Raw genomic sequence first — 18,076 nt, 5'->3', positions numbered from 1 at the left:
CAGTTTGCCCATAAGCGCGATGCGGTGCTTGTGATGTGTCTCCTTGTAATAGTGCAGCTGGCCACAGAGGAAGAGGTTAGAGTGGGCTAGTGAATTAAAATGGCTAGCAACCAGGATCTCAAGATGGCAATTGTAGACTGAACGTGGTTGTTTCGCAAAGTGCTCGCCTACATTTGATTTTTGATGTACTCAAAACGTGCCCTTTAGCATTTTATTCTCTTAAGTACTGCATGATGTCTTAACGAGTGATTACAGCAAATCTCTTACAAATGGACTGCATTACCCAAGTAACGATGGCTCAGAGGTCAATTTGTGTAACTTGGCAACTGTTGTTGGTGATATTGTTGGTTACTACTTTTCAGTTGCCACACTAGATGATCATTCATTGAAATTAATCTGTCGAACTTCTGTTAATATTCTTTGTTGCCAACAGACTTATTAATCTTGGGTACTTAAGATTCAGATTAATTTTATTTATCGAGTCTACATCGAAATATACAGTGAAATGCATCATTTGCATGAACAACCAACACAACCTAAGGACGTGCTCACGGTCCATGGATGTCGTCACACATTCCGGTGCTAACATAGCATGCACCCAAGGCTCGGCAGAGCACACACAGAAAAATAACTAAACAAGCACCATTCCTCGGTCCCATCCACCCTTGGCCATATGTACACTGTTACGCTAGTTCCAGATTGAATCAGTAACTGAGAAGTATTTCTAAAGCAAGGTTAATGTTTAAAGTTTGCTTTGTGGAGCAAGATTTGAGATTGTAATTTTTTTTATTCACATGTTGCTCAGTTTTATTTACTCTGATATTGGATTAAAGAGGTCGAGAATTTTCTCTTTGTCTGTTATTAAGTTACTGAGTAAGTTTGGTGAGATCCTAAAATATCACAGAATAATATAGGCTCATGTACTTAAAAGAGCTTCTGATTTCTGGAGTGTTTGCACAATCGTTATAGATTCCTGCTTAGCCTGCTCCCACAAGATCCAGTTGTCAGCACACAGCCACTGGCATTTCACCATTTTTACCAAATTCGATACTCAGAGTTTTGAGTAGATAATTACCTTTGGACATTGACCATTTAACTCTTTCCTTTTCTATCCAGGTCTGCCTTATCCCCAAATCAGCACATGGCACCAATCCTGCCAGTGCACAGATGGCAGGGATGAAAATCCAGCCAGTCGAGGTGGACAAGAATGGAAACATCGATGTTGCACATTTAAAGGCTTTGGTATGTCAATAATGCTGCTCCATATAAACATATAACAATTACATCATAGAAACAGACCATTTGGGCTGTGGGATCTCCAGCAAACTTTGCATAAACAATTAGTACTACCTTTCAATGAAAAGCAAAAAATATTGCCGATGCTGAGAAAATAATAACTGAAAATTGCTATGAAGAGGGAAACAGTGAATGTTTCAGGTTAATGAGCTTTCATTAGAACTGACTGAATGACATTCAGACTTTTAAAACACCATTCTTAATGTTTTTCATGCTTGATATGCCCAGTGTCTGTGTTTGTTAATTTTGTTCTACATTTGGGACCTTCTGAGGTCCACCTCACCACCACCTTCCTTAGCCATTGCCATATTTAAAAAATCACTCAACTAAGATTACTGAAGTGCAGACCTTGCAAGGAGCTTTGTACCGTGAATGTTGAACTGGGGTGGATTTCTGCTGGATAGCTGGTAGCTGATTGCAGTCTGCTGTTGGAAACATCAGTGGACTGTACTTGATCTAGGGCATCGAAAACTTTAACAACTATAAAGAAAATAAATACTGTGTTACAGTTCATTACACAATACAATAACCAGTTTTATTCCATCAGTAAAGAGTAGGTTACTGGCTCCATCAAAATGTGCAGATAGACTCACTTAGATTTGTGCTGGCATTTTTACAAAAGGTGGTATTGATTAATTATTACTGTTAATCCAAAATTATTTGCATTAATTGATAATTTCTCATTTATCAACTTATTTATTATTATGTCTCCTGTCATCACTTACCACATAGCAGCCAGTCACAAGCGTGTTTTCTTTCCAAAAGTAGCCACCTCTTGTAAATGAAATACACCACCTCTCTGGAGTACGCATAAATGTCTCAGAGGCAGGCAGAGCCAAATTAAGTGTCTGCTATCAAGTTAAATCTCCCAGGCAGGCAAAGAACCCAATGAGCAGATTGAATGCAGTCTTTAATATACAAACCCCATTTCCAGAAAAGTTGGGATATTTTCCAAAATGCAATAAAAACAAAAATCTGTGATTATGTTAATTCACATGAACCTTTATTTAACTGACAAAAGTACAAAGAAAAGAGTTTCAATAGTTTTACTGACCAACTTAATTGTATTTTGTAAATATACACAAATTTAGAATTTGATGGCTGCAACATACTCAACAAAAGTTGGGACACAGGCATGTTTACCATTGTGTTATATCACCTTTCCTTTTAATAACACTTTTTAATTGTTTTGGAACTGAGGATACTAATTGTAGTGGATTTGCAATTGGAAATTTTGTCCATTCTTGCTTGATATAAAACTTTAGCTGCTCAACAGTCCGTGGTTTCTATTGTCTGATTCTCCTCTTCATGATGCGCCATACATTTTCAATAGGAGATAGATCTGGACTGGCAGCAGGCCAGTCAAGCACACGCATTCTGTGTCTACAAAGCCACTCTGTTGTAGCCCGTGCAGAATGTGGTCTGGCATTGTCCTGCTGAAATAATCATGGACGTCACCTTGATGGCAACATATGTCTCTCTAAAATCCTAATATATGCTTCAGAGTCAATGGTACCTTCACATACATGCAACTCACCCATGCCTTGGGCACTGATGCACCCCCATACCATCACAGATGCTGGCTTTTGCACCTTTCACTGATAACAATCAGGATGGTCATTTCATCTTTGGCACGGTTTTCTGAAAACTAGCTGAAATGTGGACTCATCTGACCACAGCACACGGTTCCACAGTCTTTCGGTCCATCTGAGATGAGCTCGGGCCCAGAGAACTCGCCGGCATTTCTGCATAGAGCTGCTGTATGGCTTCCTCCTTACGTAATACAGTTTCAAGTTGCATTTCTGGATGCAGTGACGGACTGTGTTAAGTGACAATGGTTTTCCGAAGTACTCCCGAGCCCAGGTGGCTATAATTGTCACAGTAGCATGACGGTTTCTTAGGCAGTGCCGCCTCAGGGCTCGAAGATCATGCGCATTGAACAGTGGTTTCCGACCTTGCCCTTTAAGCAATGAGATGTCTCTGAATTCTCTGCAATCTTGCGTTGGGAAATGTCCCTTTTGAACTGACTAACAATTCCCTCTCGAATTTTGGCACAAAGGAGTGAGCCACGACCCATCCTTGCTTGCAAAGACTGAGCCTTTGATGGACACTACTTTTATACCCAGTCATGATACCTCACCTGCTACCAATTAGCCTGCTTAATGTGGAGTCTTCCCAACCGGTGTTACTTGAATATTCTATGCACTTCTCAATCTTATTTTAACTCTGTCCCAACTTTTGTTCAGTGTGTTGCCGCCATCAAATTCTAACTTCGTGTATATTTACAAAATACAATTAAGTTGGTCAGTAAAACTATTGAAAATCTTTTCTTTGTACTTTTGTCAGTTAAATAAAGGTTCATGTGAATTAGCATATCACAGATTTTTTTTTATTACATTTTGGAAAATATCCCAACTTTTCTGGAAATGGGGTTTGTACAAATTGCTTTTAATGGAGATGTAAGAGAAGTGATGCCCAGTCATGGAAAACTGATTTCTGAAGCTGTCCTTTAATTTTCTATTCAATATGCATGGTGGCACTGTGTTACCAACCTCTGCATTGTGAAAAGGAAAAGAAATATGACGTCAGAAAATAATATAGGGCTGACTAGAAGTAAAGCCATTGACGGTATCTTAACTGGTGGAATAAACTTGGTAAAGTATGATCGAGCTGCAACGCAGCAGTCCTTTGATATGAAATTATTGTCTGCCATTGATAAAAGTTTTGGATGGCTGAGAACTTGCTGACAAAGTACAGTCCACTGACATTTCCACAGCAGAAGATTGCAACAGAGGTTTTGTTCTGCTACTGTCAAGCTTACTGTTACACACACAATCCCCAAAGTTATGTGGATGATTGAGGGGGCGGGGTGTTGGGACCAGCAGTGAGAATCTGCCAGTTCTGCTTGGGGTTCTGGGCTCTGTTCTGTTGGCTCTGCCATGTGTTGAACTGTGGGGCTGCTCTGGCTACATGTCGGATGACTTGCTTTTGTTCTGAGTGCTGTCTGCTTGTTTTTGTGTGCATGATGTGTGTTTTCCTCTATCTGCACATTGGGTGTCTGTCATTCTCTCGTGTGCTTTTTGGGTCTTCTTGTTTTGTGGCTGCCTAATCTCAAGGTTGTATAATGTATGCATACTTCGATAATGTACTTCGACATTTGATCTCACTGAGCAGCTCGAGGAACAAAGTGGGTTTCATTTAAATGAAACAATATAAATTTCAACCACAGAAGCATGTTGTATCCACTGATGCTTTATTTTGGTTTCACACTAGTTGTCCCCTTTGCATGCATGAAAAGCAAGTTTGGGTGTCGGTTTACTTCAACCAAAATCTCCAATATTATCATGACTCATACTGCAAGAAAATTGCAGTGTTGTCTTAACTCTCACCTACTTTCCTTTCTGACATTTGTGCATGTTTGTAACTTGTCTGATGAAAATTGTGCTAATGAAGCACCTGTGCTGGCAAACTGGATTGTAATTACTCTGTGATTTACTGAGTCATGTTAGTAACAGTACCCACAGAGCGTGGAAGTGATGAACTGGGCCCCCGAGATTAAAAGGCATGTGCACTTGGAAGCTTGTGCCCAAAAGAGAGTGCCTTCCACACGTAGCCCCAGCGATTCACCGCAGTCCTCCACAAGTTTGCTGGATTGTACGATCAAAATGTCACCTTACAATCGTTCATCTGTCGACTCAAGTTCTGTACTTGACCGTGACAGTTCCAGATGACAGCTGGTAGCCAGTTTTCTTCCTGCGAGATGTGTGTGTAGACTTTTGTGTCTAGTGTCAAACATCCATGGCCTGGTGTGTGTAATGTATTTTTGTTTCATGGCCTCTTGCTTGCTGTGAACTTGTTACTGGAAAGCTGGCTGTAGGAGATCTGCTCTCTGTAGTCGATCAAGTTCTTCTACCTTTGGGCCCACCACATATGACACTTTGGCTGGCAGTTCCCTTAAACTGGAACTTAGCTGCCTGATCACAGTATTGACCCTAAGCATCAGTTGGCTGCTTTCGTGATAAAGAATTCAATGTGGGGTTCCCTCTAATACAGTTGACACAGGATAGCACTGGACTGTAGAAAGTGAGTCTGCAGCCATGGAGCCAGTTCAGCGCGGAGGTGAGTGCTGATGGCTGCAGGCCGCAGCCACGGAGCCTGTTCGGCACCAAGGTGGGTGCTGATGTGACCTGTGTAGGCTGCAGCCACGGAGCCTGTTTGGCACCAGGGAGGATGCTGATGTGACCTGTGTAGGCCGCGGCCACGGAGCCTGTTCAGCGCGGAGGTGAGTGCTGATGGCTGCAGGCCGCAGCCACGGAGCCTGTCCGGCACCAGGGAGGATGCTGATGTGACCTGTGTAGGCCGCGGCCACGGAGCCTGTTCAGCGCGGAGGTGAGTGCTGATGGCTGCAGGCCGCAGCCACGGAGCCTGTCCGGCACCAGGGAGGATGCTGATGTGACCTGTGTAGGCCGCGGCCACGGAGCCTGTTCAGCGCGGAGGTGAGTGCTGATGGCTGCAGGCCGCGGCCACGGAGCCTGTCCGGCACCAAGGTGGGTGCTGATGTGACTTTTGCAGGCTGCAGTCACGGAGCCTGTTCGGCACCAGGGAGGATGCTGATGTGATCTGTGTAGCCCACAGCCACGGATCAGTTCAGTGCTGAGGCAAGTAAAGCCTCACTTAGTAGTGAGCTGAACACCAGTTTGTCCTTTACCCTTGGCCTTATCACTTTGATCTTTTAATCTGGCTTGGTGCTTAAATAGGCCAAACATCAAGTCGTTTTTCGTTCTTGGGCCCAGACCCCGCCACTTCAGCTGGCCTGAGGTCTGCTCCAGCAACGGCCGCTGTGGCTGTTCCTGCATTCTTGAGAGTCTAGTTTGCCGAATCGTTCAGATTACCGCAGAAACACCAGGTCACACAGGCAGTTCAAAAGCACAATTCCCAAAGAGAAATTACAGGCTGCGGATTGCAGTGATCATAGTCCGGAAGAAGCATATTTAGTCCAATAGATAGCAGTCTTGTTGGCTGCCCACAAAACATCGCCACATCTCACATCTCATCTTGGTCTTCTCTTGTCCAGAATGCACAGGTAAGTGAACCAGGTGCCCTGGTGAACCCTTTCTATCATAAAGACATCACACACGTCTATGTGATCTCTGTGTAGCTCCAGAATGCCGAGTTCAGTGGTGATAATTTTGGAGTTTTAGTATGAGGACAGTTCACTTACCAACGTGACAGATGACCTGGTATCCAGCTCAAATTTCACTGGCTGGTTGCCCACTGTGAGTATAACCAAATAAGAAGCTAGTGTTGATGGCCTACGTCTTGGGTTTGGAAAATAATACCCACTTCTTCGCTCTGGCCATCTCGCTGTGCGGGGCTGATGGTTGAACTCTGCTGTTTTCTCATGGTGCATTGCCTAGCGAAGCGCACCTTTTTGAGTTGCCCTGTCTTCTGACAAAACCCCTAGACTGCTTTTAGGTGCTTGCCATGACGGTGACTTCCCCCCAGCAGCGGTGTCTCTGTAGAGGCTTAGGTGATGTTGACTGTGGGCTGTGGGTTGTTTTCCGCTGGTGATGGCGGAATCTGTGTAAGGCCTGTCTTGACTGCTTCCTGGTGACGAATTGTGGGACATGCTCTGTCCCAGGACTACATGCCTTTCAGACAGTAGGCTGTCCTGTGCCCTCCCATCTTTGACTCCAACAATTAACACTTGGATAAGCATTGCTTCTTCAAATTTGCTGAGGGGACTATCTTTGTCGTCACATCCCTGCACCACTAGGGACAGTCTATAGTCTCGTTGGGCATCTGCCATCGCTGTGAGAACCTGAAGTGTGCCATAAAGACAATGTCCTGTGACCTCCAGGGGTCGGCGGGGGGTGGTCAAAAGTGTTTGTTAGTTGTGAATCATTCTGTAGGTGCAGAGTATCAAAGTATTTCTGCCTGAGTTCTCCCAAATGCATCGGAGCAGCTGGAGTTCCATTGCTTCCTCCAGCTTTGCCACTGGTGTTAATTGGAAGGATAATAGAGCAGTACAGCTCAGGAGCAGGCCCTTCAGCCCCCAACAATCTGCTGAGCCAATTAAATGGTCAACTAAACTAATCTCTTCTGCCTACACAATGTCCATATCCTTCCATTTTCCTCACATTCATATGCCTGACTAAATGTCTCTTTAACATATCTGCCTCCACTACCATCCCAGGCACCCACCACTCTCTGAGTAAAAAAAAACCAGAAACAAACTTGCCCCGCACATCTCCTTTGAAATGATCCCATCGTGGGCACTAGCCTACAAAGTACCCAGGACATCTTTAGGGGCAGTGTCTCAGAAAGGCAGCATCTATTATTAAGGACCTCCAGCACCCAGGGCATGCCCCTTTCTCAGTGTTACCATCAGATAGGAGATACAGGAGCCTGAAGGCACACACTCAGCAATTCAGGAACAGCTTCTTCCCCTCTGCTATCCCATTCCTAATTGGACATTGAATCCTTGGACACTACCTCATTTAATATACAGTATTTCTGTTTTTTGCACATTTTTTTAAATCTAGTAAATATACATATACTGTCATTGATTATTTTTTCTCTTCTATATTGAACTGCTGCTGCTAAGTTAACAAATTTCAGGTCACATGCCGGTGATAATAAACCTGATTCTGATTCTGATTCCAAGAAATGTAAAGAATATGACACAGCTGTAAATCTGCCTAGAGCAGGACATCCTCAAAAACTGAGTGACCGTGCAAGAAGGGGACTAGTGAGAGAGGCCACCAAGAGGCCTGTGACAACTCTGGAGGAGTGACAAGCTTCAGGGGCTGAGATGGGAGAGACTGTGCATACAACAACTGTTGCCCGGGTGCTTCACCAGTCACAGCTTTACGGGAGAGTGGCAAAGAGAAAGCCTCTGTTGGGAAAAAAAATTGCATGAAATCTTGGTTAGAGTTTGCAAGAAGGCACGTGGGAAACTCTGAAGTCAGCTAAAACCAAAATTGATCTTTGTGGCCATCAGACTTAACACTATGTTTGATAACATGCACGAAACAACGCATCGTAACACCTTCACCATCGTTTTAGGAGATTTTAACCAGGCCAGTCTGAAAAAAATCACTAAGCAATTACCATCAACAGATCACTTGCAATACCAGGGGAAACAACACACTGGACCATTGTTACACCACCATCAAGAATGCCTACCGTGCTATTCCACGACCTCACTTCAGCAAGTCTGATCTCCTGGCTGTATTTCTACTCCCTGAGTACAGGCAGAGACTGAAGACTGCAGCACCAGCAATGAGGAGCAAGAAAGTTTGGACAAGGGAAGCACAGGAGTGCCTACAGGACTGCTTTGAAACGGTGGACTGGTCTGTATTCAGGGATTCATCTTTGAATCTGGATGAGTATGCTGCAGTTGTTACTGATTTCATTAAAACCCGTGTGGATGAGTGTGTGCCTAACAAAGACTTAGTGTACATTCCCAAACCAAAAGCTGTGGATGAACCAGGAGATACGTCGTCTGCCAAAAGCTACATTCTATAAAGCAAAATCCAAAAGCGTTAATGGCAGCAATGCCTCACCACCAGATGCACTCAACGCCTTCCATGCATGCATTGAAAGGGGGACACAACTACAGCTGTGAAGATCCCTGCTGCACCTGATGACCCTGTGATCTCCATCTCAGAGGCCGATGTTAGACTGTCTTTAAAGATGCAATCTCAATGGCTCTCCAAACGGCTTTAGACCACCTGGGCACCACAAACACCTACGTCAGGATGCTGTCCATCGACTATAGCTCAGCATTTAACACCATCATTCCCACAATCCTGATTGAGAAGTTGCAGAACCTGGGCCTCTGTACCTTCCTCTGCAATTGGATCCTCAACTTCCGAAACAGAAGATCACAATCTGTGTGGATCGGTGCTAACATATCCTCGTCGGTGACGATCAACACTGGTGCACCTCAGGGATGTGTGCTTAACCCACTGCCCTACTCTCTACAAACACGACTGTGCAGCTAGGCATAGCTCAAATACCATCTACAAATTTGCTGATGATACAACCATCGTTGATAGAATCTCAGTTGGTGACGAGAGGGTGTACAGGAGTGAGATATGCCAACTAGTGGAGTGGCGTCACAGCAACAACCTGGCATGCAATGTCAGTAAGGGGAAAGAGCTGATTGTGGACTTCAGGAAGGGTAAGACGAAGGAACACATGCCAATTTTCATAGAGGGATCAGAAGTGGAGAGAGTGAGGAGCTTCAAGTTCCTGGGTGTCAAGATCTCTGAGGGTCTAACCTGGTCCTAACTTCGATGTAGTTATAAAGAAGGCAAGATAGCGGCTATACTTCATTTGGAGTTTGAAGAGATCTGGTATGTCAACAAATACACTCAAAATCTTCTATAGGTATACCATGGAGAGCATTCTGACAGGCTGCATCACTGTCTGGTATGGAGGGGCTACTGCACAGGACCGAAAGAAGCTGCAGAAGGTTGTAAATCTAGTCAGCTCCATCTTGGATACTAGTCTACAAAGTACCCAGGACATCTTTAGGGAGCGGTGTCTCAAAAAAGCAGTGTCCATTATTAAGGATCTCCAGCACCTTTTTCTCACTGTTACCATCAGGTAGGAGATACAGAAGTCTGAGGGCACACACTCAGCAATGCAGGAATAGCTTCTTCTCCTTTGCCATATGATTCCGAAATGGACATTGAATCTTTGGACACTACCTCACTTTTTTTAGTATACAATATTTTTGTTTTTGCACATTAAAAAAAAATTATTCAGTTTACATAATTGATTTACTTGTTTATTCATTATTTTTTCTCTACTAGATTATGTATTGCATTGAACTGCTGCTGCTGTTAACAAATTTCACATCACTTGCCGGTGATAATAAACCTGATTCTGATGAAAGCCAAACACTGCACATCTTTAGTAACACACCATCCCTACCGCGAAACATGGTGATGGATGCATCATGCTGTGGGGATGCTTCACTGCAGCAGGCCCTGGAAGGCTTGTGAAGGTAGAGAGTAAAATTAATGCAGCAAAACACTGGGAAATCCTGGAGGAAAACCTTCTGCAAGAGAACTGTGACATACGAGAGGATTTTTTTTCTAGCAAGACAATGACCCCAAGCATAAAGCCGAAGCTACACAAGAATGGCTTAAAAATAGCAAAGTTAATGTCCCGGAGTGGCCAAGTCAGAGTCCAGACCTCAATCCAAATGAGAATTTGTGGCTGGACTTGAAAAGGGCTGACCACTCATGAACCCCATGCAGTCTGACAAAGCCTGAGCAGCTTTGTAAAGAAGAATGGGGAAGAATTGCAGTGTCCAGATGTGCAAAGCTGATCGAGACCTATCCACACAGACTCAAGGTTCCAACTGCTGTCAAAGGAGTATCTACTAAATACTGACTAGAAAGTGGTGAATACATATGCAATCAATTATTTTGTTTTTTATATTTGTAATTACTTTAGATAATTTTGTAGAGATGTGTTTTCACTTTGACACAAAAGAGTTTTTCTATTGATCAGCATCAAAAAATGTAATTAAAACCACTGATATAGCTAGGGTACCTAAGACTTTTGCACAGGACTATATCTGTCAACATGGAGCAGAGAGTGACTTTGTAAATCTGGCATGAGTAAAGGATGTTTGGAATGGTGAGGGCGGAGCGCTGTGGGAGGGGTGTGGGATAAGTGGCAGGATGGGGGGGGGGGTGGGTTGGCATGAGTTCAGAGACACCCAGTCCTGAGACACCAGGCAAGGTAATTTGATTACATACAGTTGGTTTACTGATCATTATAGAATGTCTCTCTGGTGTTTCTTGCTCCCTTCCCTCTCCCTTCCCCTTTTCCCAACCATGATTCCCCTCTCCCTGCCCTTCCCACAATAGAGACCTGTATCAGAATCAGGTTTATCATCGCTCACATATGTCATGGTTACATATATTGCATTATGTAAACTACCTTTTAATATCCTACTGTTGTACAGTGGGTGGGTCTGTCCTTTTCCAACTCCATGCAGTGGAAGTAGACCTGCAGTGTCTCCTCTCCTCGCCTTTGGCTCCCTCCTGTTACTCTATATTTACGTACCCTCAACAATAATATCCAGAAACTGTTCACAACCAAGTTCAACATCAATTTATTATTGAAGTACATATATGTTACCATATGGTACCTTGAGATTCATTTTCCAGCAGGTATTTATGAAATCTGAATAACAAGAACTGATAGTCAATGTGCAAAAGAAGACAAATTGTGCAAATAATAAAAAAGTAAATTAATAATGCTGAGAATGTGAGTTGTAGAGTCTTTAAATGTGTGTCTGTAAGTTGTGGAGTCGATTCACTGTTGAGGTGAGTGAAGTTATCCACACTGATCCTGGTGGTATGGGACCTAAGGCTCCTGTACCTCCTAGCTTTTTGCACAAAACTTAGTTCTGCCTCAGAACGGTAGTTATTCAACATATGATATAACTCACATTAGGTTTAGGACCTCACTCACTCAAGAAGTAACATTTAGGTAAAGTCCTTTAAGTAGGTGAGATCGGGGTTTGAATCTATGCAAATGTTTGTTTGGAATGTGTTGAAGAGCTCTGTTTGTCTTTTCTACTGAAGGTTGACAAGTACAAAGATAATCTGGCTGCCATAATGATCACCTACCCATCCACATACGGAGTGTTTGAGGAGAACATCGGTGATGTGTGTGGCCTGATCCATGATCATGGGGGACAGGTTTACCTAGATGGGGCTAATATGAATGCGCAGGTGAGTGCTGTAACTTCTGCTTATTTTCAATGACACTGAATCAGGTGCAGATTCTCCTTTGCTGTGAGCATTTGTACAAAACAGCAGGTCGTAGGGACTAGAGTTGGTTGTTCAGTAGTGCATCTGCTTTGGTGCATAGAAGCAATAGGAAGCTGCTAAGTTGGAAGGCTTATTATTTTCCACCCTGGTGCTCCTGATTACATATCAGGAGGAACTGTACTTTTATTATTTGAATGTTTATGGATATATGGTTTTAAGATTTACAACAATGGAAGCACGGTGAAAAAGGACTCTATATTTTTTCCCTCTCCTTGCGGATTCTGCTAGACTAGGGTCTTAGCCAGAAAGGACTCCATAATTATGTTTCCCTTAGATTGTGCATTTAAATTCAGGTCTCCACCATGGGCAACCCCCTTCCAATGAATTTAGGAGACTGTTGTTCCTTACTACCCTTGGACAGGGATTATAAATAGTGCATGTTTTAGTAAATGTGAGGTTATGCATGAGATCATGGGATTTAAAATAAATTGGTATATATGGGATTGAAATGTTGCACTACACACATTTATTTGCATTGCTTACTGTGCTCCGTGTCAGGTTGGTAACTTCAAGGAGACTCTTTGGAGGAGTGGTATACTTGCAGAGCGGTAACCGCTTTACACGTGTTAACTTAATCTTGGGCTGGCCACTGATTCCCTTTTAAAATTGAAAACGTTCTCATGGAGGCTGGCCATATTGTTTCTGTCACGAATATTTCATGCAGCATTCAGAAGCAGCTTACACCATGAAACACAAAGTTCTGTATTTACCATTCTGTTGGAGTGCCCATTGATGTATAACTCTGCTGTGCTCTGTCAGCACTTTGCTGACCTGACCCTGAATGAGTGAACAAGATGAGGGACCAGACCACAGTGTGCTTACAAGTATCAGTGTAGTTCCCAATCATACTGTCATGTCTCAGAGCCTCAGTGGCACCTCATGTTAGAAGAATGTAAGAACTCGTTGTGGTCATAACAAGTGTGTTGTTCAGGTGGTTCTCTGCTAACGTTTCACTTGAATGTCGCTTGCATCTCTGGGAATGCTTAATTTGGAGCCCATGGTGGCAGGTAACCTTTTGATCCATGATTTACCTCTCGGTCCTTTAGTGTACCTTTGTAACCTGAACAGATGCCAGATCACAGGTCAGTGGAGCAATATCTTGAATTCTGAATGCTGTAATGTAAAAAAAGTGGAGTAAGTGTGAAGTCTTGTTTGATAGTGTCCCTAAGAAAAAACCTTATGGTCTGATAGGAATGTGGGGAGAATAAAATAGTCAAGTGAGGAGAAGAGAAGGGGTAAGAAGGGGGCCAGGGTGGGGGGGGGGGGGAGAAAACTATTGAAAGTTGGAGAAATCAATGTTGATGCCATCAGGTTGGAAGCTACCCAGATGGAATATGAGGAGCTGCTTCTCCAACCTGAGAGTGGCCTTATCATAGCACGAGAGGAGGCCATGGACTGACATGTTGGAATGGGAATGGAGATTAGAATTAAAATTGTTCATATATATGTTAATGTATATGGGTTTTGAGGGACCTTTTTCATCCTATATCACTCTTGAGGTGCTTGGTGTAGGTGGTTGATAAGCATCAAGCCTGAATTTATCCACAATAATGGAAAACTAATTGTAACCCCAAATGAAATATGAAGTGGTTACCTATTAGTGAGTTTTTTTTTTAAAACCATGTTTCTTTCTTGTTGCTTTCAGAAAGGAAATTGTTTTTAAGAGCTCTGATGGTACTCTCTCCCCTAATGGTGCAATCTTTCAGGTGGGCCTCTGTCGTCCTGGTGACTATGGATCTGACGTGTCTCACTTAAACCTGCATAAAACTTTCTGTATTCCTCATGGAGGCGGTGGACCTGGCATGGGACCAATTGGAGTGTAGGTACAATTTTGAATCATAGTGCTGACATTTTTTTAACAACTTTATGGAAATTTAAATTGAAGACCATAAAAATTATGAGTAAGCTCTTAGTACATCTCTTAACATTTTAAGTTTACTATATTGTCCCTACCTATCATAACTCACCTGGTAACTATTAGTTTTGATTTCATCCTGATTCCATTTATAACAATGTTCAGTACAAGACATCTCAGATGATCTCATGCTGTTAACAGCAGGCAAACTGGTTCTTGATAAAGTTCTAGAATTTGGTCAGAAGATTTGTATTGTGGATTATAATTCTGGTCTTGATTTAAGACAAACGATATTGTTTTGGAACAATTGGCTATGTCTACTGAATGGCCTACTCCTGCACCTATTTTCTATGTTTCATGGTCAGAACCCAGACAATTTGTTTAGTGATTGTTTTGAAAATGAGGATGGGATAAAATTGAAGCGAGAGCAATCCAAAGAGTATGCATCCATAAAAATGTTTTTTTTATTATTTCAGTAGCTTTGTAATGACTTCTATGTCAAACCGAAACTTAAATCATGTTGGGGGGAAAAGAATCCTAATTGTTTAATAGCGAGCCACAACGATAAGAAGGTCCGTGTTGATCAGCCACACTGGAAAAATGACACTTAGATTCCATTTCATTTGAACTGGAGAGGGAAGAATTAGTTTCATGCAATTGCTCCTTATTGACTCCTGCCCTGGGTGTTTTTGCCCAAGTTAGTTCTTTGATTGGGAATTTCCTCATCACGTTTGGGTCACCAGCTGACGAACTATGGTGCGCTTCATTGGCGAATGCCCACCAGGGACTTTGTCACTGGAGCCTATGCTTTAATCTAGTTGAGAAGATAACTAGAAGAAACCTTGTAGTGGTCAGTAAGTACACAAGTGTCAGATGTGTTGGTGGTGAATACTAAAACATTTGTGAGGAATTAGGTTTTGAAGAGGTCTGAAGTACAGCGCTCAAGTGGAATGGCCAAATGGTACGTTGTTTATTTAGCCTGTATAGTAAGTAACCTGATGCCTATACGTTGACCTTCCATTCATGCTATACCCTGAGTTTAAAGAGACCCGGGAATTCCAACCTATGTTAAGGTGATATTTGGCATTGCATGTTTTTGGATGATGTGCTGCAGAGTAATATGTTAATGAATGAATGCCTGAAGTACTATCGAGTCAGAAAACAGAGATACCCTATCGGAGCATTCTCGCTTAAGGCTTCCATCACCCTTTCAGGCAGGCATTCTGGGTTGCAGTCGCTACCTGGCTTTTTCCTCACACCACCTCTAGTGTTCTTGCCAATTTTCTCCTCTGAGATTTTACTGTCAACCATTACCAAGCACACATCTCCTTTTATCTTTCTTTGCTCCATGAAGAACCTTTTACCACGTCTCCACATCATTGAAGTCACTCGGGCTCGGTGGATCTGTTCTATCGCTTCAAATCCTTAAACTCCAGCTGACTTTAAACTGATATTTTATAATTGTTTTTAGAGTAAGTGCTTCAGTCTCCCCTTTGGTGTCCCTCCTTTAATGCAGTGGCACATATTTCCTGTGCACTGGAACCATTGTTTCCTGGTGCCAGAGACCCGGGTTCGATCCTGACCGCTGTTGCTGTCTCTGTGGAGTTTGCACTTTCTCCCTGTTACCATTTGGGTTTCCTGCCCACATTCCAAGGGTTTATTTTTTGTGTGTGCCATACTCTGCCAGAGCTTCGGCAACTACTTCTTTTTTCAAAGTGTTTGTCTTGGAGGAAAGACCCCACATCCTTCTCACAGAGCAGTTGTTCTTTTTTTATGAGGCTGAGTTGCGAGCTCGACACTCAAGCCCAGCACAGATGGAAAGCGTGTTCAGGAGCGGCCCGACCGGATTCAAACTCGGGTACCTTCGCTCTGGAGTCTGGCGCTGATGTCACTGCACCACCAGCCAGCAAGGATGTGCAAGCTGGTCATTGTAAATTGCCCCTTGTGGTGGGTGAATGGTTGATGAGTTGATGAGAATGTAAACGGACTTTTGACGGTCAACATGGATTCAGTGGGCTGAACAGCCTGTTTCTGTGATGCATCTCCCTGTGACTTGAAATCAGTTGCTTTTCTCAGTTTCTGAATTTGTTCAGCTGCTTAAAAATTTGTAAGTATGGTTGATTTTGGGATAGTCCTGGATTGTTTAAGAGTCTCCTGGAGTTCTGTAAGATCTCTGAGATGTAACCAAGAGCAATGTGAGAGACAAATGTACCTTTTAGTTATGGGGAAGATGGTTGAGGTTTATATCACCCCACAGGACATGTGTATGAGGCCTCAGATGGCGCAATTGATCAATTTAAGAGTATCAAACCTTTGACTGAACAGTATGCCAATGGTGGATCACCTTTCTCCCACTTTTCACCAGTCCCTCGTCCCCACCTTCAGACTGGATATGAATTGGAGCTGGATCGAAACATTTACACTGCAGGGGACATGTAACTCACAGCAAAGTCTGAGATTCTGATGTGATTCAAATAGAAAAACAAGTTGACAGTTCCTCACGGCGTGGTCTGATCTGGTCAGCTGCTGGTCGGGTGTATAGTCATTTATGCAGCTAAGTGTGTTACGTGAGGTGTTACTCTATCTGGCACAATCTATAATGTAATTAAACTTAAAGGAACAGAGCCAAGCCGAGTTGGCGGTCCTGGTAGACACAGGCTGCCCTTTCTGTTCCTGCATCCCCTTTGATTTTAGTTCATGCTTCTCCTCTCGATTTTTTTCCATCTGATCTTTTCAAACTGGCTGCATTATGTTTTTTTGCTCCTTTGTATAACCATTGGGCATTATCTTTTCCATTACTTACTGGGAGAATTTTATCAACACTCTCTGAAATTTAATCTTACTACTCTAATTGACCATAATATACGTACATCATAAACTTGCAGCAAAGCCTGTTACCTTCCTGCAGTCTGCAAAAGTAATCCTTCATGTTCATTCTCTGCTTTCCATCTCTTAAGCCCAGTTGTCTCCGACCACCGGGCTGCGAGGAAACGATATGATTTGGCGGTATGAAGCGGCATGGACTCATATCACTTCATACTGCCAAATCATATTGTTTCCTCGCGGCCCGGTAGCACATGCCTTACGACCCTGTGGTTGGGGACTACTGCTTTAGCCAATGTGACACCCAGTTACCCACCATGCCTCTTATCTGACAGATTATAATTCTACCAAGGTATATTCTATGGTATACCTTTCGAAAGACAGCAGTGCTATCATGAATCCTTCCAGACATCCCTTTACAGGATTCATTGACCCAGCAAAATAATTTTCTTTTAACAAATGTGCCCCAAATTTCACCTATTAACTAATGTTTCACCAACCTGTTGTCTCCCAGATATTTGGTTGACTGGTGCGTGGTTTTCCCATTTAAACCCTTTCACCTTAATAAGGTGTGATGTTTGCAAAACTCTTGCCAGAAAACACTGGGAGATTCTGGCCAGGTTCTCCATTGTTTCTGCCTCTAGTCCTTCAGTAACCCTGGATACGTTCCGTCTGGATGGGTAAATTTTCAGCTGCCGGTTGCATGATTGAGCTTATTAATGGAGGAAGTTTTTGAGAAACCTAAGAACATTGCTGATCCAATGAATAGTTTTATGAATAACAAAAAGATGGTGATGGACATTTTAATTCTTTTATAAGCCTATAGAGCAGCAGTGTTAAGCATCTTTGTGTTGTTTAGTAATGTTTATGTCTTACTGTCCTGGTTTCATTGTTAAGAGAATGCTTTTTTAAACATTACATAACAAGATAAACACATGTTGAGGAAGGAGACTGTTTTCAGGGATAATGTTGCTTTCAAGAGCAAAATTGCTTGTAATGTAATGCCAGCTACTTGCTGTTCACTCTCCTGTTTTATACAAGGGCTGTGACCATTAATTCGCAACCCTTTTGCTCTCTTGACGTGTTTTTCTTTCTCACTTTCATACTGTTCCTTCCTGTGTAGAAGGGCTGTTTCGAGTTGTTTATGTTTTCAAATCCACTACCTCTTTTGCTGATATTTGGAATTTCCAATTGTTGCGGCTGCTACTGAGCCAATCTCAAAGATATTCGTGCCTGG

General features: G+C 42.9%; 1 protein-coding gene across 1 annotated transcript in view; it reads left to right on the top strand.

Annotated features, from left to right (window-relative positions):
• The window catches only part of gldc (glycine dehydrogenase (decarboxylating)), a 206,309-nt gene that overhangs the window by 169,501 nt on the left and 18,732 nt on the right, over positions 1-18,076 (top strand). Inside the window, exons 17-19 of the mRNA XM_059974643.1 lie at positions 1,117-1,242; positions 11,913-12,062; positions 13,868-13,980. Coding sequence (XP_059830626.1) covers positions 1,117-1,242; positions 11,913-12,062; positions 13,868-13,980 — 389 coding nt within the window. The remainder of the gene's footprint in view (positions 1-1,116; positions 1,243-11,912; positions 12,063-13,867; positions 13,981-18,076) is intronic.

The sequence above is a fragment of the Hypanus sabinus genome, chromosome 7 (genome assembly GCF_030144855.1).
Source record: "Hypanus sabinus isolate sHypSab1 chromosome 7, sHypSab1.hap1, whole genome shotgun sequence".
Classification (NCBI taxonomy): domain Eukaryota; kingdom Metazoa; phylum Chordata; class Chondrichthyes; order Myliobatiformes; family Dasyatidae; genus Hypanus; species Hypanus sabinus.
Note: the sequence above shows the minus strand (reverse complement) of the source record. Positions and strands in the feature narration are given on the sequence as shown.